Below are 24,516 nucleotides of genomic sequence, written 5' to 3'. Positions count from 1 at the left end.
AAACCTTTTTTAACAAAGAATTTTATAACCGCACGATACTCAGTTTTATCCATTTTAAGGGATACAGATTTATACAGCTGTATAAAACAAACTACTTGATAGAATGACTTGCAATTTCACATGGATACTTATGAGAGATGTACCAACTTAGAAAAAAAAATCTTGCCAATAGTGTTGCCATCTATGGTCGAGGCTGAGAACTGTTCAAACCACCCTTGTACGAGACTAAACAGAAGTAAGATAGATTATATGTGTTGCGAAATGGATGGCATCCAGGAGACAGATCTAGAGCTGGAAGGAAATGTCATCGGGAAGGTGGTGGGGGGGTTTAGATACTTAGGCTCAACAGTGAAGGAGGATGGAGGGGCTGAGAAAAAGTGGGATGCAGGATACAAGGGGGGAATAGAGAGAGAGAGAGAGAGAGAGAGAGATGGCTGGAGTGCTATGGGATAAGAGGGTGCTGATGAATGTAAAAGTAAAATCTACTGTACAGTAGTGAGACCAGCTATGACGTATGCTGTGGCCCTGAGGAAACTGTGGCCCTGAGGAAAAATAACATCAGCAGGATGGAGGTAGCTGAGATGAAAATGCTTAGGTGGATGTGTGGTGTGACCAGAAAGGTTCGTCTGAGAAATGACTATGTGTGTGTGTGGGTGTGTGTGTGTGTGGGGGGGGGGAATGGCGAAAGTTACAACTTAGGAGCGAAGATACAGGAGGCAAGTGTGAGATGGTTTGGTCATGTGATAAGGAAGGAGGATGAATATGTTTGAAGAAAGGTCATGCAAATGGATTTGCAGGGGAGGAGGAAGCACAGGTGGCCAAAGAAGAGTTGGAGGGAGCTGGTGAAGGAGGACTTGAGGATGAAGAACTGGGATGTGCTTATAGCCCAAGACAGGAGGATGTGGAGGAGACTCACTGAGAACAGCGACCCTACTTAAGTGGGACAAGCTGCAGCAGAAGAAGAAGTTGGCTTTTCAGTGATGAATTTTCACATTCCATGGCAATAACCCTATAATATAGTAATCTATGATTTATTTTTCCAACCTTCAAAACAGCGATCCTTCAATTAACCTACCCTTGCATGTCAACCAACTTCTGAGTCTGATAATTAAAGTAATTGTACTTTAATTATCAGATCCTTGAATTTTCAGAACATGCTTTTCTGATAATTGAAGGATTGGATAAATAAATACATTTTTCAATAATATTATTATTATTCAGGCCTCCATGGAGTCAAGAGACTCATCATGGGAGGGCCTTCCTAGGAAACACAAAGTCTATCATACCACTCCTTGAACTCATTGACTGTTCTTGCTTTCACCACTATTAGGTAATGCATTCCACAGTTCAACCACCCTCCACACAAAGAAACCACTCCTGACATTCTTGCTCACAGCTTCGTTTCATAACTTCCAGGGATGGCCCCTTGTCATTTGCTAATACCCTGTTGTTCCACCAAGTGAAAGAACTCCCCAGTGTCAACCCTGTAATTGCTTCTCAACAGTTAAAGTCTGGATCATATCACCTCTCCTCCTCCTCCTCCTTCTATCCACCAAACTCTGCAGTCCATATTCCTTCAGCTGATCCTCATAACTAACATTGTATAGTCCTGAAACCATCTTTGTTATCTGCCTCTGTACCCTTTCAACACAGTTCATTTCTCCCATTCAAATCCTGAGGACCAAATTTGAGAACAATAGTAGTCTAAGTGTGGTCAGATCAGGGTCTTATACAATGGAATGATAACTCTTTTTTCTCTGCAAGTCAGTGTCCTTCTCAGTATTGCAGCAATCCTCTGGGTTACTTTCATCACCTTTGCAGTATCTTCCCTGAATTTGTTTTCTATCAATCATCACCCCCCCCTCCCAGATCTCTTGTCTCCCCTACTTCCTCCAGTACAGCTCCTGCAATCGAGTATGCAGCCTCCCATCAATGTATCCCAAACTTCAAGACTTTACATTTTGGTGCATTAAACCGATACCCCATTCATTTGCCCAACCATCTAGTTTATTCAAATCCTCTTGCAGCCCTGCCACATCTGCACTATTACTGAAAATCCTTCCCAGCTTCATATCATCTGCAAACAACTGAATATCCCCTTGCAATCCATTGACAGTGGCATTGATATAAAAGTTAAACAATACAGGGTCCCAGTATTGAGCCTTGTCGAACCCCCCACTTGTAACCTTCTGCCTCCTTGATATTGCCCCACAATACACAACTCTCTGAGATACCTATCAGACAGCCAATCTTGAATCCAGTTGACTAACCTGACATCTAAACCTATGTGCTGCAACTTAAGTATCAGCTTATCATGTGGCACCCTGGCTTTGCAAAATCCAAAAAAATGGCAGTATATGCCTTTCCCTCATCAACTGCTCTTGTCACTTTATTATAAAAGGTAATCATATTACTAAAGCAACAGCGCTCCTTAACAAATCATGTTGATTCACACAGATAACCTTACCCTTATCTACTCAACGATGAATATGGTCCCTCATTAATTTCTCCAAGAACTTAACAACTACTGATGAAACGCAAGCTGGCATATAATTAGACACTTCCAGTCTGCTACCACTCTTATGAAAATGGCACTATCTTACCTTCCTTCCATTCCTTTGGGTACCTTTCCCATAGCCAGACTTTCATTGAAAAGCCAGGTCAAAAGAGCTGTCAGTTCTTTAGCACCTTCTCTGAAAACCTGTGGTGAAATACCATCCACTCCCACAGCTTTACTGACATCCAGATTACTCAGTATTTGGAACACACTCTCTCCTCTAAACCTTGAACCTGCCCTATCCCTCTAGTATTAAAACCTATTTCTCTAGGATGAAATTCTCCAATAAAGTGTTCATTGAACAATTCCACTATGTTCTCTGCATCAGTCATTCTATTTCCATTTTCATCCCACAATGTCATTCTTCCACAATCATTTTCTCCTCCTATTCACCACATAGCTAAAAAATTGTTGTGTAAGAGTTGATTAGTAAGGCTGTGCAGACTAGATAATTTGCATGAAGAGTAGTCAGTGAGTGGAACAGATTGCCAGTGTTAGTTTTGAGTGCCTTGACAGTGAATGAGTTTAAGGAGAGGTATGATAGGTTTTGTTCTCATTGTGGGAGGTCAACAAAAGTTATCATACCACTCCTTAAAATCATCCACAGTCTGCACCTTCACCACCCTTTCAGGCAATTCATTCCATGTTTCTACTCCCCCCCCCCACAGATAACTTTTTGTTATCTGTCTCCACACTTTCTCCAAGATTATTTCATCCTGTTCAAATCCTGGTGGCCAGATCTGAGCACAGAAATCCAGATGTGGTCTGATCAAAGTTTTATACGATGGGACCAACTCTTTTATTTCTCGTGGTCAATGTAATGAGTTGTGTCAGTACTGCAGCAGTTCTCTGAGATGCTCAACTTAATGTGATCAAGCTTGACAACTTTTGCAGTATGTCCTCTGAGCTTCAAATTTCTATCTACAATTAACCCACTACCTTCCAGTATAACTCCACATAGTGAATATGAAAAATTCCACCTGTGGATCCCAAATTTTAGAACCTTACATTTAGTTGTATTAACCCGACACCATTACCCCCTTAACTTGTCCACCTTTCCAGCTTATTCAAATCCTCCTGAAGAGGCAAAACATCAGCACTATTACTAATAACCCTCCCAACCTTTACATCATCTGCAAACAACTGAACATCTCTCTGTAGTCCTGGGACAATATTGTTGACATAAAGATTGAACAGTAATGGTCCCAGTACTGAACCCTGTGGAACACTACTTGTAACCTTCTTACTCCCATACTGCTCTCTCATATACAACTCTGATATCTATGAGAAAGCCAGTCACCAATCCGATCCATTAACCTAATATCCAAATCCATATATTGCAGCTTAAAAAACAACTTGTTATGTCTAAACAAATGCACATAATAACCACAGTAATAAGTTTTATAAGTAAATATTTCATCCTAAGTATCTTAGGACATCGTCAGTACAGTTAATTCAAACAATACTAGGAATAACATACAGTTAGGGTGCAATGTGATCAAGCTTCACAACTTTTGCAGTATGTCCTCTGAGCTTCAAATTTTTATCTACAATCACCCCACTTCCTTCCAGTATAACTCCACATAGTGAATATGAAGCATTCCATCTGTGAATCCCAAATTTTAGAACTTTACATTTAGTTGTATTAAACTGACACCATTTCGCCCTTCATTTTCCACCTTTTCAGCTTATTCAAATCCTCTTGAATTTCCCACCATCAGAATTGAAAGCACTTAGCTCCTTTAAACGTAATAAAAACATAATCATCACCAGAGCTGACAAGGGAAATACCACTGTAGTTTTAGATACCATATCATATGACCGAAAAATGAATTTACTACTCCGAGATTGAAATATATACAAAAAAAACAAAAAAAAAAGCTCAAGAAACTCAACAAGTTACTTGATGAAACTATTTCCTTAGATGAAGATAAAAAATATTAGATGAACAATAAAAAAACTCAGGAACATGCTAGGCCTACTAGAATATATGGATTACCTAAGCTTCACAAAAATAACGTTCCACTCAGACCCGTCGTGGATTCTATTAGCAGCCCGACTTACAAATTATCAAGATTTTTATCTAACCTTCTCCATCTTCACATAGGCCACTCAGCCTCATCAATTAAAAATTCAACAGAGTTTTGCATAAAAATAAAAGACATTCAACTGTTGGAAACTGACATGCTAATTAGCTTTGACATTGTCTCCCTCTTCACTAATATTCCCCATAAGGAAATGGTAGACTTGTTAACTCAAAAATTTCAATTTGATATTGTTGAATTATTGAAATTTGTTATTATGTCCGGTTACTTCACTTGGAAAGAGAAAATTTACAAGCAAGAGGAAGGAACAGTAATGGGGTCTCCCTTATCACCAAACTTAGCCAACCTGTTTCTTGAATACCTTGAAGAAAAAATTTTCACGTTTGAACTGTACTCCAAGCGATTGATGAGGCCAGGGACTTGGGAGTGTTGGTGGATAGGGAGATGAAGTTTAGGTGGCACATTGCGAAAGTAGCTAAATCAGCTCATCAACTCACTTGGTTGTTGAAAAATACCTTGACGAGCAGAGAAAAACAAGTTATTGTACCTCTGTACCGAGCCCTGATAAGACCTCATCCCGACTACTGTGCCCAGATTTGGTCACCTCGGTTCCTTCTTGATGGGGAGGAGGTTGAGAGGATCCAGAGGCGAGTGACTAAGATGATAGCAGGTCTATGGAATGAACCATATGAGAACAGGTTAAAGATTTGTGGGTTGCAGAAACTAGTTGATAGGCGGAAAAGGGGAGACATGATTGAGACATTCAAATTGCTAAAAGGATTCTATAGGATTAATTCAGATGATATTTTTGAGATCAGGACTGGTGGTGGGAGAACTAGGGGACACCCATGGAAGCTGGGCAAGAGCATGGTTAGCAGGGGTGTTAGAGCTGGGTTCTTTACTTTTAGAGTGGTAAATGAGTGGAATAAGCTGCCAGAGCCTGTTGTGGGTGCTGTGACGGTGAGCGAGTTCAAGGCAAGGTATGATAGATACTGTGAGAATGTTGAACAGCTGCGTGAACATGATGTTTAGGGCCTCCCTCGATGAGTCTAAGGACTCCTGGAGTAGCCCGTGGTAATAATAATAATAATAATAAACCCAAACCAAATATATTTGGCTACAATAGGTTGTTGACGTCTTTGCTCTCTGGGGTCATTCCAAACAAGAACTACATCTGTTTCTAGATTAAATAAATCTTCTTCATCAAATTTATGCAAGACAAAGAATCTCTACAAGGTATCTCCTTTCTGGATTTGCACATCCAAAGAAAAGAAGATTGTTCCATCTCCATTTCTGTCTATCACAAGCCGATAGACATAACCCAAACCATAGGATCCATTGGAAAAAAGACCAAACTTCTACATAGATCTTTATATAAACATGAACGTTTTTATAAAGAATGTGCTGAAGCCCTACTTCACATTGTCAGGTTGCTACATTCACAATTCTTCTGCTCATCATCCATCTCAAAAATTTGGCATCATTAAATCATTAGTAACCGGAGCACACAGATTTTGCTCCTCTGAAAAATCTCTAAACAAAGAATTGGAAGATGTTGGAAGTTTTTTTTCTCCATTGCTTCCACCTTAGTATCACCACCTCTGGGTCTGGCTCCCACTGACGAGACCTCAATAAAGGTTGAAACCCATCTGTGTAGTGGCCCTTCCCTTAATGCATAGCATTATATATGTCTACAAGGAGATGTGCTTTGCATTATGGGAGATATTAAGACAAGTAGTGATGAAAGCTTGGTCCGCCTTTACCATGAGTTGCCTAAGTCCTGGAGATACTTCAGGTGCAAACTTTGTTTGCTTACACTTGGATAAAGGATTAAACTAAATTTATTCAAGAATTGGAAATAATCAAAAATACAGCCATACTAAATGGATACAATCTTAAAACAACTCAAAAATCATCAGTCACTTTCCCACACATCAACCTAGACAAGAACAAGCCCGTAGGATTCCCATACCTTATGTCAAAGGCATCTCTGAACGTCTTTCAAACATTATGAAGAAATACAAACTTGCTACTACCTACAAACCAATCAACCAGATCTATAACGTGTTACCTTCTCCTAAAGGCAAACTCTCACCTATGATGCTACCTGGCATGTATGAGGTTCTGTGCTCCTGTAGATTGTCTTACTATGGACAGACAGGAAGATCTGTTCATGAATGCATTTCGGAATATCAAGACGATATCTGTCTTATCAAACCGCAAAAATCTAGCCTCACATAACACGGAGTTGAAAACCCAAATCATGGGATCCATTGGAAAAAAGACCAAACTTCTACATAGATCTTTATATAAACATGAACGTTTATAACATGCTGAAGCCCTACTTCACAGGCCAAATCTAAACCGTAATGACATTCTTGCTATTCTTAAAGTATGGGAAATTGTTATACAAAAGTGTGTAAACTAATTTTTTATATATGTCATCTTATTTTTAATGTAATCTGTTCCCCCCCCCCTCCAGATATATTTTAATTTAATTCTATAACACGCTACTGCATGCATATTGGGATTCCATTGTAATCATGCACCCTAACTGTATCTTATTCCTAGTATTGTTTGAATTGACTGTACTCACAATATCCTAAGATACTTAGGATGAAATATTTACTTATTACTTTGATTATTACATGTGTTTAGTCATGAATTTTCTACAGGTTTCATTGTACGATAAAAAAAAAAAAAACTTTATGTGAAACATGCTTTTACAAAATCCAAAAGAAATGACAGTGTATGCCTCATCCTCATCCACTGCTCTTGTTACACTGTTGTGAAAGATAACCATAATGCATGCGATTATCATTCTTATGTTATGAAACAAATGGTTATTACAAACGAGCTGATTTTTTTTTTCTTTTCCAGGTGTGATTTCTGGTGAATCGGAAAATATTTCATCACCAATTATGAATCCAACATATCAGGATATATATTCATTTTGGTTGAAGACAAGTTTCACAGATAAAGTTGCAAAGCCTGGATTTTATCGATTACATGAGTATATAAAGATGATTAGTGATGGTGAAAAAAACAAAACACAAATACCTAAGCAGCCCATTAACAGATATATATCTAATGATGATCTAGACGAGTTTCTGGATATCCCGCCATTAATACACGATAAGGATCCAATGTGGTCATCAGTATCATTAAAGGTAAATTCATTTTTTATGGTTATAAATATTTATTTATAAATTATTAAATATTAAATATTAAATTATAAATTATTTATAAATTATTTATAATTACAGAATTCCCAACATATTCACATTACTTATGTCAATTCAGAGTTACACAAACCTGATAATAGATAGCATGAGTTAAAACATCACTTGTCATGTGGGCTGCAGCAAGATAAGTAAATTTTATATTTAGATGTGTGTGTCGATATTGTCTAAATCAGGGATGAGGAACCCTTGGCATGTATGCTAAACGTGGCATGCCAACGAATTTTTTCGGCATGCAACCCAGGGCTCCTCTTGAAAAATAATTAAATAAATAAATACATATCCAACATCTTCGCTGAGTTGTATATTTTAACTTAATAGAATACAATTTTATTAAGTAGAGCAATACCAAATAAAAATGCAATAAAGAAACAAATACTAACAACTGTTTTGGTAATAATAAAAAAATGAAACAAACATCCTATTTCCCGTTCAGTTGTTGCATCGTTTTCCAGACAGCCAGATGTGGCATGACTCCTTTACCATCATTTTATATAAATTCATAAAGAATTTATCGATTTTCTAAAGTGTGTATATATGTGGATTTGGATTTAATTACATTTTAAGTCATTAAAATATGGATTGGAAGTATTTATTGTTAATTAATATGTTGAATTTATTAGATATAAATGCAAATTTTCTGTACATTGCCATAAACATAAGTTATTGTTAAAGCTATGTGAAAAGTATTATTAATATTCAGATTATGAAGTATTATCTGCAAGTGATTAGATGGCATGCGTACCTTTCTCTTTCATTTGCATGTGTGTAGGTTTAAGTAGGATTATAATTGTACTAATTTTTGGTTTGCTTAAACTTTGTAGGTGTATGCAGAGAGAGATTATGATGAGATTTTCTGAGTCCAAATTATAATTTTTGTCTGTGTCCGTATGTCTCTGTTCATATTTTTACACCCCATGATCCGATTTTCATTAAAGTTGGAAGATGTATAAAGAAAGCAATTATTTTTTGTATGGACCTTGTCGTTGTACAATTTTGGTCATTCAGTTAGTTTACTTTTTTCCTTTTGTCATTCACTTTATTCCCTTCTTGACTTCTGTTTCTCCTTCCTCCTTTTTTTTCTATTTATATTTATGCTATATATATATATATATGCAGATTGACTCGGTTTCTGAACTTGTTCAATAATTTTAATGGCTTAAACCACTGAGATAATTAAGAATAAAAGTTTAATACAGACACAACTAGTTTCTTTGGTAAGCCAACTTAGTCAGGCATCAAAGTACAAAGATATATACAAAAAAGGACAGAAACATTACACACTAACAACAACAGAACTATCAAAAAAAAAACTACAGTTAAATTCAAATTGGTGTCCATACTTCAATTCTAGCTACATTTATACACGCGCGTGTGATCTTGCAAGAATGCGAGCACTGAACAGCAGAGCAATGCGAATTTTGCAATTTGTAGCTAAGGTTGTTATTCATGTGGGTAGAATCGAGGGTGATTTCTTTTGACTCCAGGATACATCTTTTAAGTTCATCATAACATTTGTGAATATTAGGAGTTTGATTCCAGTCTATTTGGTGTTGGCGGCCTTCATCATAGTTTACAGAGAACAAGACGTAGCTGGTGAGGGCACTGGCTCTGATTCTATTATAAGAGATGTCTCTTTTGTACTCTTCAAGATGGAGAAAGATTGGTTTATTAGTTTGTCTGTAGTAAGGTTTACCACAACTACAAATAATTCTGTATACTCCTGGGAACTGAAGATGGTGATGTTTTTCTTTTGGCTGACTAAGAATAGATCGGAGTTTAGATAAAGGAGAGAAGCACGTTTTGATGTCGAACTCCGATCTAGCCAGTTTTGGGGGAGAGGGAACTAATGTAAGGCAAGGAGATGTAAGCTCTGCTTGGTAGTAGAATCTTCATTAGTTTGTTGACGATGGTGAAAAAGAAGTTTCTCAATACTTTTTGGCATGAAACCATTATTGACCAAGGTCTTTTTGAGGAAATTAAGTTCATTTTGAAACTCTTCGTCGTCTGATAATAAGGATCTGGCCCGATGTGCAAGAGTAGATATAATGCTATATTTCTGTGGAGGGTAGTGGTGAGAGGATGAGTGAAGGTATCTATCTGTATGTGTTGGTTTCCTGAAGATTGAAATTTTAATATTATCAGTACTCCTGGTTAACTTTATGTCTAAAAAAGAAAGACAATTGTTAACTTCTAGCTCCGAGGTGAATTTGATGTTGTCATGCAAGTGCTAGCAAACACATTTCTCGAAAACTTGGAAGAAAAAGCACTTTGTTTGGCTGTACTGAAACCTAAAATCTGGCTCAGTTATACCAACAATGTTTTCTTATATGGGAACACGGCCCAGACAACCTCAATGTTTTCTTAGATCATCTAAATAACTTTCATCACAACATCACCATCTTCAGCTCCCAGGAGTATACAGAATTATTTGTAGTTGTGGGAAACCTTACTACAGACAAACTGATAAATCAATCCTTCTTTGTCTTGAAGAGCACAAAAGAGACATCTCTTATAATAGAATCTGAGCCAGTGTCCTTGCCAGCTACGTCTTGTTCTCTGTAAACTCTGATGAAGGCCACCAACACCGAATAGACTGGAATCAAACTTCTAATATTCACAAATGTTACGATGAATTTGAAAGATGCATCCTGGAGCCTAAAGAAATCACCTTCGATTCTACCCACATGAATAAATTTGCCAGATTCTCATAATTCTGCTGTTCAGTGCTGGTATTCTCACGAGATCACACGCACGCATATAAATGTAGCTAGAACTGAAGTGCGAACTCCAATTTGAACTTAACTGTAGTTTTTTTGATGGCTCTGTTGTTGTTAGTGTGTAATGTTTCTGTCGGTTTTTTTTAATATATATTTGTACTTTGACACTTGACGAAGTTGGCTTACCAACAAAAGTAGTTGTGTCCATATTATTCTTAATTACCTTGGTGGTTTAAGTCATTAAATTATTGAACACACACACACACACACACACACGTGTGTGTGTGTGTGTGTGTGTATGTATGTATACACGCCATTATCATTTATTTTTATTTGCTTCCTGCTCCTTACACATCGTATAGAATGTCACAACCACCAGCAAAGAAACATAGACATTTAAATGAAGAGGATATTAGAGAATTTAAAATATGGACTGAAAAATTTGGTATGATTAAGAAAGATAATAAATCATTATGCATTTTATCCTCAAATTAGTTGTTTGTAGGACTTGTTCTGTAAAGAGGCATTTTGAAACTGTTTCATAAGAACTTATGCAATAAAAGTGAGCAAGAAGAAAAGAATTAATTTCTCATGAACTGAGCAAGACAAAAAAAAAACAGTCTGATACTTTAATGAAATTTATTTCAGGTAGGCCTAGTTCAAATTCCAACTTAGTTGCTGCTAGTTTTGAGGTTTCAGAAGTTATTGCTCAACATGGAAAACCATTCAGTGATAGGAAGTATATTAAAGAAGCATGGTAGAATGTGCTCCTTTCCTTTTTGGCAATCTTTCAGAAAAGTTAAAAATTATTCAGCCTATTAAAGATTTGTCTGTGAGTAGAAAAACAGTTAAGGATAGGATACTTAAGTTGGAAAGGAATACACAAGAACAACCACTGAGGTTGAAATATGTAAAGCAGTTATGAATGAATTATCTATTCGGCCAATAGATATTTCAAAAGTGGCATCCATCACAACAGATGGTGCACCAGCATGATTGGTAAGGAAGCAGGATTTGTAAATCTCTTTGTAAAACATGTCGACCATCCACTGATCAACATTGCATCATACATGAGGAGACTTTATGTGCAAAAGCTGGCCTAAAGGAACTTCAAGAAGTGATGCAAACAGTACCCAAGGATGTTAATTACATTTCTGCAGTGCTTTGAATAAAAGACAATTTCAGAATCTATTAAGTAAGGTGGATTTGTTGTACAAAGGACTGATAATATACAACAATGTTCATTGGCTTAATCGAGATCTTGTTCTGAAATGACTTGTTGAATGCCTGGATGAGATAAATCTCTTTTTTGACTAATGTCTTATAAAGAAATGTATGATATCGTGCGGGTTTGTAAACTGATATTTTTTGCATATTTTTGCGAACATTTAAATGATTTGAACCTTAAACTATAGGAGTTCTGGTGAGACTCTTGATGTTATGTTTAATGATATAGAGGCACTTGAAATGAAACTAGGAGTTTTTAAGAGGGATGTAGACAGTGAGAGATTTAGATATTTTCCAAACCTAAAGAAATACATTAGTGATCTCCAAAAGGATGACAGAGCAGACCACCAGTGTCTTCAGAGCTATTTTTAAGCATCATTGTGTCAATGTTGAGCTTCTCTCTCTCTCTCTCTCTCTGAGTTGTTAAGTTCAGAGAATTAGAAGAGACTGCAAAATTCATTAAGTTTCTAGACACTATAAAACTAGATGAATTAAACTTGCACATGTTTTCATGGATAATTATGGATGATTTTAAAATGCAGTTGATTGATTTTCCAAGTAGCTGGAAGCAGAAATTTGATGACCTCAGAGTTGACTTGGAGAATTTGAAAAGGATCAATTAGAGATGGGAGTAACAGAGAGAAGTGGAAAATGAGGTACTAAGGGCTTGGAATACTATTCCAGAAAACTTTTGTATGTTTAAAAACCTTTGCAACAGCATTACCATCCATTTTTGCATCTACATATTCTTGTGAATCATTGTTCTCAGTGATGAACTTTGTTAAGTCTGGTAATAGGAGTAGCCTTACATATGAAACTAGTAGCACTTGCATATCTCTAAAGGTTATAAAATATAAACCTGTTATAAATTACCTGTCATCAGTGGTACAGCAGCAGAAGTCTCATTGATGATAAATAAATAAAACGTCCACTGTTTTTCTTTCTCTAGTTTTGATTTAATGTTTTAATGTGCTAAAAATGGTAAAGATTAATTTCTGTTTAATATATTATGTAGGTAAAATAATATTTTATTTTTATCTGCAATTTTTATGTATTACTTATAAGGGATTAAGAATTAATCACCTGGTTTTCAGAAGGATGAAGAGATGTTGGAAAGGGTCTAAAAGCAACTGACTAAGGTAGTTTCTGACCTCTGGAATGTCGAGTATGAGGAAAGATTGAGGAGATGCAATTTGCAGAGTCTGGTGGACAGGAGGAAGAGTGGAGATATGATAGAACCCTACAAGTTGGTAAGGGGTTGTAATAGGATCAATGCTGGAGAAGTTCTACAGAAAATAGTGGGAGATCAGGGGAGAACCAGAGGTCATCCCTGGAAACTGTATAAAGAAGGTGTGAGTAGGGGAGTGAGAGGCAGGTTTTTTTCATGCAGAGTTGTAACTGATTGGAATGCCTTGCCTGAGAGTGTGGTGTCTGCAGGGAGTTTGAATGTGTTCAAAGCATGGTATGATGAGCTGTCTGATCTCCCAGATGTGTCTTTGACTTCATGAGGTCTTGGGTAATAATAATAAAAGAATATCTTTTAATATTATTTTCTTTTATTGTGCTTTAGCAAAACAATTATGAGATTGTGCACTGTAATATATGAAAAACTTGAAAAAACTTATATCTGATTGATCAAAAAAAAAAAAAAAAAACTAAAAATTCATATTTGTTGTTTGCACTTTCGCTGATGTTAAATATTGTATCTTTAAATTGTGGGGCAGTTAGAATTACATTTAAAGGCAAATAAAAAATATCCATGTTATCAACAGGGTAGAAGGACTTTCGAGTAAAAATTCCATTGCTAATTTTTACATTCATTCAATCTTACATGACTTACAATAATTAATCACTTGTACAATATTCTTTGATTTTACTGCTCTAGTATGATTTTTGATTATTTGAAAACTTTCTCCAAATAATAATAATATGTTCCCCAAAATTTCGGTTGGCACATGAGAAAATTTTATTATTATTATTATTATTATTATTATTATTACGGGTATCTCCATGGAGTCAGTAGACTCATCGCGGGAGACCCAAACTAGCAAAACAATATCTGTCATATCTCTTCTTGAATTCATTTACAGATGAAGAGCTCACAACAAAGTCAGGCAATGAATTCCACTCATTCACCACCCTCCAGGCAAAAAACCTTGTTCTGACACCTTTGTTAACCACACTCTTCTTTAATTTCCAGAGATGACCTCTTGTTCTTCCATCACTATCACACAGCTGAAACATTTCCCCTGCATCAATCCTATAAAAACCTTTTAGTAATTTGAATGTTTCTATCATATCCCCTCTTCTTCGCCTATCAGCCAATCTCTGCAATCCACAAGCTCTCAATCTATCAATGTAGGGAGCATTTTTTATATCACTCACCAACTTGGTCACTCTTCTCTGAACCCTCTCCACAGCCTCCTCATCTCCAAGGAATCCAGGTGACCAGACCTGAGCACAGTAATCCAAATGTGGAAGTATCAATGCTTTATAAAGGGGAATAATAACCTCTTTATCTCTGGATGTCAGTGTGTTCCTCAACAACCAAGTAATCCTATGTGCAATCTTGGACACCTTAGCAATGTGTCCTCTGAACTTCATCTCCTTATCTACCAATACCCCTAAGTCCCTAGCCTCATCAATCTCTTGGAGTACCTTTCCATCTATGTAGTACACAGCTGGTAATCTTTTAATCCCAAAATGCAAGACTTTACACTTTTCCACATTGAACTGACATCCATTTTCTTTTGCCCATTTTACCAGCTTATTTAAATCCTCCTGCAAACTTTCAACATCAGCTTGATTTTTTATTGCACTACACAACTTTGCATCATCAGCAAACAACTGAATATCTCCCTTTAAGCCGTTTCCTATATCATTTATATACAAATTAAACAACATTGGCCCAAGCACAGAGCCCTGAGGCACACCACTGGTCACCTGCCTCATTCTGGACTCGGCTCCTCCATACACCACCTTATGGTATCTCTCCCTGAGCCATTCTCCTATCCATATCACCAATTTAATATCCATTCCCATCTGCTCCAATTTGCGTAACAGTGTTCTATGGGGTATCCTGTCAAAAGCCTTAGCAAAATCCAGAAGTACCACTGTGTAGCCAGTTCCTTTGTCCAACTCTGATGTTATTCTATTATGGATAGTTAATAGATTGCTAAGGCAGGATCTACCTTTAACAAAACCATGTTGGCCTCTATAGAGTATCATATCCTGATCCACCCATTCTTGAATTTTGTCTTTAACCAACTTTTCCAATACTTTTACCACTACTCCTGAGATGGTGATTGGTCTGTAATTCAATACTGCAGTTTTAGAGCCACCCTTATGCAAAGGAACCACTTTGCCTAACTTCCACTCCCTAGGGACCATACCAGAGTTCAAACTTAAATTAAATATCCAGGTAAGAGGGGTTGACAATTCATTTGCACATTCACGCAACACCCGAGCTGATATTCCATCTAAGCCTACCGCAGTGTTTGCATTTAAGTTTCGCAATATATTTAATACCTCTGATTCTTTAGCTTCAATTCTCACATTAGGTATTGCTATAGGTATAGAGATATCCTCACTTGGGTGATAGACTTTTGAGAAGTGATCACTCAGTAACTCGACTATTACATCTGATTTTGTCACCTCAATACCATCAGCACCCACTAAGGTTATCCTTCCGAAGTCATTCTTCCTCTTACTTGCCACATAGCGGAAGAACTCTTTGGGATTACCCTTGATCTCTTTGGCTAAGGTCTTCTCATAATCTGATTTAGCTTTTCTTACTATGCTGGTAACCTTCCTAGCTTGAGCCTTGTACTGCTCATGGGTATCCTGATCGCCCTTCTCCTTGTAAATTCTCCATAACATTTTCTTTTTTTGTAGTTCAAGCTTGATACTACTGCTCATCCATCTAATGCCTGCCTTGTTTGACCTCCTGACCATGGGGACACAATCTGATATTGCTTTCCTCAGATACCCACTGATTTTATCCCAAGCACTGCTAACATCTTTCCCTTGCAATATGTTCTGCCATGGGATGGCTGCAAGCTCACTCCGAAGCTTGTTATAATTGCCTAACCTGTAGTTTCGTACATACCCCTTCTTAATAGAAAAATCCACAGATTTTGCAACCTCCCAAGTCAATACCACATGATCGCTTTCACCAACTGGAGGTAACGAGGTCACCTTACTTATGCACATAACCTCTGAACCAATAACCAGGTCCAACACTCTCACACCACGTGTCCCTTCAGTTACGTGCTGTTTCAAGTAATTATCTCGTAGCAGATGTATGAACTCCATTTCCTTTTTGCTACGTGATATTTCCTCCTTCCAATTGATATCACCATAATTAAAATCCCCCATAATAATCACTAAGCCTTCACTCATTGCACTAAGTTGCTGATGCATGAATTCAATATCTCCCCCTGTACTCCCTGGCCTATAGCAGCATCCAACTGTATATTTGGTTGCGTTGGTCACTATTTCGCACCAGACTGCCTCAAATGAACTCTCATTCACATGTCTATCATCATGATATACTACTTTCTTTGGCTGCAACACATCAGCTATCATCAACAGTACTCCTCCTCCTGTTCTATCTTCTCTATCCTCCCTGAAAATACTGTACCCATCACATTCAATTCCAGTGACCACATCTTCTGCTGACAGCCAAGTTTCACTAATGCCTACAACTTTTGGTGAGATTTCACTGACTAATGCCAAAAATTCTTCTCTCTTATTTCTAATGCTTCTAGCATTGGTATACAAAAATTGCAGATTCCCTCTAGATCTTGTACCGGCTTTAGAACTGATATATAAGTCACTAACTACCGTAGTCCTATGCCGATTTTTTCCCCCTCTCTTCTGCAATTTATTCTGCCTGTAAGGATCAATAAATACACAATCAGTGCTAAAGTTTCTCTCTCTTACACTCAACCTTTTCAATATTAGTTTCCCTGCCCAATAACTTCAACCTGTTCAGAAAACAATAACTTCTTCAATCTCTTATGTCCTTCCATGTTAAGATGCAGTCCATCTCTAGCATACAACTGCCTTTTTCCTTCAAACACACTCCAAACATCAACAAACTCCAGACCTCTTTTTCTGCACATTCTTGCAATCATATCATTCATTATCATTGCTCGTCTACTTAACTCGTAATTGTCAAAACGAGGCAGCACACACACTATTCTCCCATTGACACTTTTCCTCTTCACAATATCTAATAATGTTCTTAAATCTTAAATTTTGCATAAAAAATGTGGCAGTTTTGTCAGGCACATTTAAAAAGGTTCACACCCCTGGTTTAAATTGCATATTAAGTGTTGGAGATGATAATATCACCTAAGAAATTTAGATAAATTTCTTAGGTGATATTATCATAAATTTATTGTTTTTGTTAGCACACTGATAAAACATGGTGGTGAAAGGCAAATAATTGCATAGGTCTGTGCAGAAGACATAAAATAAATGCCATAGATTTTTCAAAAAATGATACAAGGCAGTGAATGTAGTATGTATTCATGGAAAGATGTCATGTATATTTATGTAGAGAGGCCAAATAAGAGAAAAATGTGAGTAAAGTAACCAGTGGCATACCCCAGAGTTTTGTTTTTTTTTGGCTCCTGCTTGTGGCATATCATGTAGAGTGACTGGGGATCTTCAGTTATTTGCTGATGATGATGCAAAGATAGGAAGAATTATAAGTAGCATTTCTGATGCTGAATCCCTTCAGGAAGATTTGAATAGACTTTTTACTTGGACAAAGGAGTTGGGTTGTAGTTTTAATATCAATAAATGCAAAGTGTTGCATTTTGGAGTGCAGAAATGAAAGGCTGTGTACTGTATTGATGGTGCAGTACTGCAGGAAGTGGATGGGATTAATGAATTGGGAGTGATGGTTCACATCTGACTGAAGTTTAGAGGGCATATTGCTAGTGTTGCAAAGGCTGCACATCATAGTACTGCTATGATAAGAAGTACTCTAACATATAGGGATAAGGAATTGGTTGTGCCACTGTATAAGGCACTGCTCAGACCACACTTGGACTGGATTTCAGTGTGATGTGGAGACCTTGGAGAGGGTTCAGAGGCAAGTGCCTAAGACAATATGAGGGCTTTGGACTGTAGCTATGGAGAGATAGATTGAAAAAATGGGAATTGCAGAGTTTTAGTGGGTAGGAGTAAAAGAGTTAATATGATAGAGACATTTAAGTTAGTGAGAGTATTTTATCAGATTAATTGAGATGAGATTTTGAAAAGAGTAGAGTGTCAGAGGGGAAAACCAGAGATCATCCCTGGAATCATCGCTGCATTACCCACTGCCTCTGTTGCCTTATCATCACTCTTCATGCAGTATATGCAGATTACATGCTTGTGTTGGTAGCAGAACATAACTAGTGAATTTTAATGTAGATAAGTACTTTTCTGATTAATAAATAATTAAGATTGATTTTAGTGAAAGTTATAAAACCCTTGTTTAAAATGACTTAGCAACAGAAGAGTATAAAATGGAAATATGAACAAGAAATTAGTGTTTAACCAACAGTGGGAGGAAGATTTTAACTGAAACAATATGAAGGATTGTTTCAGTTTCCTTTGTATTGTTTCAGTTTACTGAAACAATACGAAGGAAACTTACGAAACACTTTATAATAATTTTGAGAATAGGTTTGAGAAACTAAAAAAGTTAAAGCATGTTTTGAATTTTTTGATTGATGTCATCAACGATGGATGTCCTATTGTTGCACCTTTTACCGTGGATGTTGCTTCAATAGAGACAGAGCTTTTTGAGCTGCAGGAAGATGTGGGTTTGAAGCTAGTATTCATTACATAAAAGCTCATCTGTAACTGGCTTTTGGAAACAAATCCCAGAAGCAAAGTATCCCAATCTTCACAAAACTGGCTTCCGACTACTCTCTGTTTTTGGGACAACTTACTGCTGTGAATTCTCTTCACTGTAATGAAATTTGTCAAGTCAAAAGATCATGCTATCCTCACTAACAGCCATCTCGCTGAGCTTCTTAGAACAGCTTTGACATCCTACCAGCCTGAGTTTAAACTGTTAACTGCACAAATGAAGAATCAATGAAAGCCTTCAATGAGTAGAGATTAAACATACAGTAATCCCTCGATTAATGTGCCCCTGATTAGTGCGTCATTTTTTTTCGATACCTAAATTCGATTAGTGCACCTATATACATCTTAAAAATAAATGTTACAGATTTTAAAGATGTTCTATCTATACATTTTTATAGCTAACTATTTTAAAAAATCACTCACCAGAATGAAATAATTTAGTTACCGATTTAAAACATTTTACAAAGTTATTTTTAATGGCATACTATACTACTTCTATGTACACTATGTATACTATGTTCCAAATTTTTACCACCAAAATTTATGTCGTCTGCTATAGTACGCCCACAGATTCGAGACCTTTGACACTTATGCACATGTCACAAAAAGGAGAATCCATTCCGATAATAGGGTAATCAATCCGGCTTCTGGGATAAGTTGTTTATTATTACATGTTAGAAAATTAACTTCTCTTTTATGATCATTGTAGTTTTTAAAGTGGTAACTATTTTGCTTGTCTAACAGTTGGGAATTTCTTTCTCCTCTTCAATGATAACTTTCAAAAGTTAATTAAAGCTCATTCTGAAGAATTGGGTGATTGATGGACAGCAGGAAGATCCCGAAGAATATGAAGAAAATTTAACCACTGATAGTCAGCCAAAAGAGATTTCACATAAACAATTTGAAAATATTTTTTGTACAATCGAAGTTTTTAAGCAGCAATGCTTAGAGGCTGACCCTGATGAAGAGAGAAGCAGTAAAATTTGCAGAAGAGTAGAAGAGGCAATAGGGCCATACTGTCAGTTGTATGAAAAAAAGAAACAAAATGCCTGCCAAACTACGTTAGCTCAATTCTTTGTTAAGAAGTAGAATAATAAAATTTATATTCTGAATATGTTTTATTGTCTTTCAGCTTCCTGGTTTTCCTTTAACTAGGCACTGAGACATACCTTAATTCTTTTATAAAAAAAATTAAGGTTCAAAAAAGAAATTTGAGGAATGAATTATACTTTTTCCCATAGGTTATTATATTTGATTAGTGCATTTTCGATTAATGTGCCTGTTTTAAAGAACGCATTAGACACACTAATTGAGAGATTGCTGTATTCTTCTTTGGTGAGTAGGACTACTATATTGTTGTATAGGAGCCGCAGAAAATAATATCTTCTGCAGCTCTTGAACATTCAAAAATGTATTATATGCGACTCTTACTACCGAAGAACTTGCCCACTCCTGCTATATTACATATCTAAGTTTGTTGTTTCAATAAAAAAAAATAAAAAAACCAACTGTGAAATATAGCCATTGAGTTTATCCATCAAGAATTATTTGGTACAAATCATTAATTTTGTTTTAAATAATTAATTAATAATACATTAATAAAATAATTAACAATTTTAACATGATAATTAATTTAGTGATACAAATAATAAATTAAATTATTCATTGCATTTTATTCTACAAAGAAATGCAGCAAGGATATAAATGTGACAAAAATCTGTCTGCATGGTGCAGACACATTTTTATATATTTCTGATTACATATAGCACACCAGTTTCAATTATTTCTCAGTTATTTCAATTAGCATTTTCATGTAGAGCTAATATTTCGAACTATCTCAATGGTATAGAAAATATCTTAAAAGTAATATTTTTTTATTTTGAGTTTATATGTGTATATGGGTTGGTGTATATAGAAGCATGTAGACTTTGCATATTCGTGGTTAGATAAATCATCATCATCATCATCATCATCATGCATATCAAGGATTTAGGCCTAGCATGGCCTGTTCCGGCCTTAGAAGTCATTGTTGAATCGTTTAAGAGGACGTCCTGGTTTTCTTTTTCCTAATGGCTTGTACTTTAAGGCTTGTTTTGGTAATCTTTCTGTTTTCATTCTTTGAACGTGTTCCATCCATTTTTGTTTATATTTTTTAATTTTTTCTATTACTAGTTCTTGGTTTAATTCTTTCATAATTTCTTTGTTTCTTTTGTGATCAAAGAGGGTATACTTTGCAGCTTTTCTCATAAACTTCATTTCTGCTGTTGTTAATCTTTGTTTGTCTTTTTGTTTTATTTTATTTGCTTCCATACATTAAGACTGGCATGGCTAATGTAGTGTATACTTTTAGTCTGGTTTGTTTTTGAACTAGGTTTGGTTTCAATATAGAGTTAATTACACCTGTTATTTTTAAATAGTTTGCAATTTTTACGTTTATATCTTTTTCATTTTCATATGTGATCATACATCCTAGGTAATTAAATGAATTCACCTGTTCTAAGATCTTGTTATCTATTACTATTTTTGTTCTTGCTGGATCTTGTCCTTTAAAGGCCATAGTTTTTGATTTTTCTGTTGATATTATCATATCATAATCTTTGGATATCTCATTTAGATCTAGAATAGCTTTCTGTAGTTTATCTTCAGAATTTGTAATTATTATTTGGTCGTCGGCAAAGAGGAGTGTTTAAGTTTACTGTAGAAGAAAGTTTAATTCCTGGATGTAAATTTTTATTCCATTTTATTATTATTTCATTTAAGTAGATATTAAAAAGAGTTGCTGAGAGGGGACATCCCTGTTGGAACCCTTGGTTTATCTCTCTTGTATATGATGGCTCGTGATTTAATCTTATTTGTATTTGATTATTTTCATATATACTTGTGATAGCTTTTAGGATATTATTTGGTATTTGTCTTTCTTTTAATATGTTAAATAATATGTTTCTTTTAACTTTGTCAAATGCTTTTTCAAAGTCAATAAATGCAATATGTGTTTCTAAATTGTATTCTCTTCTTTTCTTTATTATTAATTTTAGGCAAAAGGCTGGGTCTATACACATTATTATTATTATTGCCCCAAGACCTCATGGAGTCGAAGACACATCTGGGAGGTCCTTTTATCACCCCCCCCCCCCACACACACAACACACACAGCTCATCATACCATGATTTGAACACATTCAAACTCCCTGCAGACACTACACTCTCAGGCAAGGCATTCCAATCATTTACAACTCTGCACGAAAAAAACCTGCCTCTCACTCCCCTACTCACACCCTCTTCATACAGTTTCCAGGGATGACCTCTGGTTCTCCCCTGATCTCCCACTATTCTCTGTAGAACTTCTCCACCATTGATCCTATAACAACCCCTTACCAACTTGTAGGTCTCTATCATATCTCCCATCTTCCTTCTCTCCACGAGACTCTGCAAATTACATATTTTCAATCTTTCCTCATACTCAACATTCCAGAGGTCAGAAACTACCTTAGTCAGTCGCCTTTGGACCCTTTCCAACATCTCTTGATCCTTCTGAAAACCCGGTGACCAAATCTGGGCACAATAGTCCAATGTGTGGCCTAATCAAAGCCTTATACGATGGAACAAGTATCTCCCTACTTTTACATGTCAGTGTCCCCCGCATCATTCCCAGAAGTCTTTGTGTTGTCTTAACAATTTTGGTGATGTGTCCCTTAAATTTTAGATCCTTATCCACTATACCCCCAAATCTCTTATTTCCTCTACTTCCAACAATATATTCTCACCAAACATAAATTCTGCATCCCATCTTTGTTTTCCAAATTTTAAAACCTTACATTTTGCAACATTGAACTCGCATCCCCATTTGCTTGCCCAATCACTCAGTTTATTCAAGTCTTCTTGCAAGGCCACAACATCTTCACTACTCTTTATGGTTCGTCCCAACTTTGCATCATCTGCAAACAACTGAATATCTCCATCCAAATCTTCGCCAATATCATTAATATACAAGTTAAATAGTAATGGCCTTAAAACAGACCCCTGAGGCACTCCACTAGTGACTTTCCTTTTCCTGGATATTGCACCCCCATACACAACTTGTTGATACCTATCAGATAGCCAGTCTCTAATCCAATGCACTAATCTAATATCCAACCCCATCTGCTTTAGTTTGACTGTCAACTTATCATGAGGTACTCTATCAAAAGCTTTTGTGAAATCCAAGTATATTACTATGTATCCTTCTCCTCTGTCCACAGAAGTAGTCACTTTTTTGTAATAAGTAAGTAGATTACTAAAACATGACCTCCCTTTAGCAAATCCATGCTGTCCATCAAAGATTATACCATTGTTTTCAACCCAACTCTGGATCCTAGTTCTCACAAGCTTCTCCAACAACTTAACCACAACACCTGACACACACAGATAGGCCTATAGTTTGATGCTTGAGTTCGATCACCTCCTTTATGAAGTGGCACAATCTTGCCCTCCTTCCATTCTTTAGGGACTTGACCAAGTGCAAGACTCGTATTAAAAAAATATGTCAAGGCAGGTGTCAACTCTCTGGCACACTCCTTCAGAATACGTGGTGATATATTATCAAGTCCCACAGCCTTATTTACATCTAGTTTACTCAACTCCACAAACACCTCTTGCTCACTTACAGTCAGTCTCTCCTCCCCATCATCAGCTGCTCTTAATCTCTCCATGAAGTCACATTCACAAGATTGAAAGATCTTTCTGAACTGTTCATTAAGTATCTCCACCACACATTCTGCAACAGCTGTCTTTATACCATTTTCTCCAATCAATGTCATCCTTCCATAATCATTCTTTCTTTTGCTGGCTACATATCGAAAGAACTCCCTAGGATTCTTTTTGGCCTCATTAGCTAACTGCTGTTCATACCTCTCTTTAGCTTCTCTTACCAACCAAATCACCCTCCTTTCCTGGTCTTTGTAGACATCATGAAATTGGTTACTTCCACTTCTCTTATGCTGCCTCCACAATGCCCTTTTTTTCTGTATTGCATGCTTAATCTCTCTATTCATCCATCTCACACCTACCTTATTTGACCTTCTCACCCGTGGTATACATTTAGACATTGCATCTACTAAATAGTTTTTGAAAATCCCCCAAGCTGCATTGATCTGTTTTCCAGCTAACTCCTCATTCCATGCTACATCTGCAAGCCGTCTCCTGAGTTCTTCATAATCACCCCCCCCCCCCCGTAGTTCCACATATACCCTTTTTTCACAGGGGTCCTTGCACTGCTGGCAACCACCCAGGTAATCACCTCATGGTCACTTTCACCAATTGGTGGATGATTTGACACCTCATTTATAATTACATCCTCCGATGAGATGACCAAATCCAAGACCCTATACCAGAATAAGATATTAATAAGTATTTTAATCAAAAAAACACATTTCATTCTAATTCCATAGTACTTCTTCACACTGTAAAACATAAACTAGTGGACAAACATTAAAGGATTAATAAGGTGACAACCATATATAACCTGCTGACACCTTATGTAAACTTTGCCGGTTTGTGGTTAGATAAATATTGTTATTATTATTATTATCCAAAGATTCCATGGAGCTAAAGACTAATCTAGGAGATCCTTTTGTCATACACACAGCTCATCATACTCTGCTTTAAAAACACTCAAATTCTCTGCAGTCACCACACTCTCAGGCAAGGCATTCCAATCATTCACAACTCACCCTGCTTGCAAAAAAACTGCTTCTCATCCTCTCCTGTTCACAATCTTCTTATACAGCTTTCCAGGGGATGGTCTCTTCTTCTTCCCTGATCTTCCACCATTTGCTGTAAAACCTCTTCAACATCGATCCTATAAGAACCCTTTA

General features: G+C 36.5%; 1 protein-coding gene across 1 annotated transcript in view; it reads left to right on the top strand.

The window, feature by feature from the left end:
* LOC150110095 (uncharacterized) overlaps positions 1-24,516 on the top strand; it is a 279,334-nt gene that overhangs the window by 150,493 nt on the left and 104,325 nt on the right. The window contains exon 4 of the mRNA XM_090391369.1: positions 7,483-7,772. Within this exon, the coding sequence (XP_090247495.1) occupies positions 7,483-7,772 (290 nt within the window). The remainder of the gene's footprint in view (positions 1-7,482; positions 7,773-24,516) is intronic.

The sequence above is a fragment of the Typopeltis vanoorti genome, chromosome 1 (assembly GCF_054136105.1).
Source record: "Typopeltis vanoorti isolate ZY-2024b chromosome 1, IOZ_Tvanoo_1.0, whole genome shotgun sequence".
NCBI classification, from domain to species: domain Eukaryota; kingdom Metazoa; phylum Arthropoda; class Arachnida; order Uropygi; family Thelyphonidae; genus Typopeltis; species Typopeltis vanoorti.
Note: the sequence above shows the minus strand (reverse complement) of the source record. Positions and strands in the feature narration are given on the sequence as shown.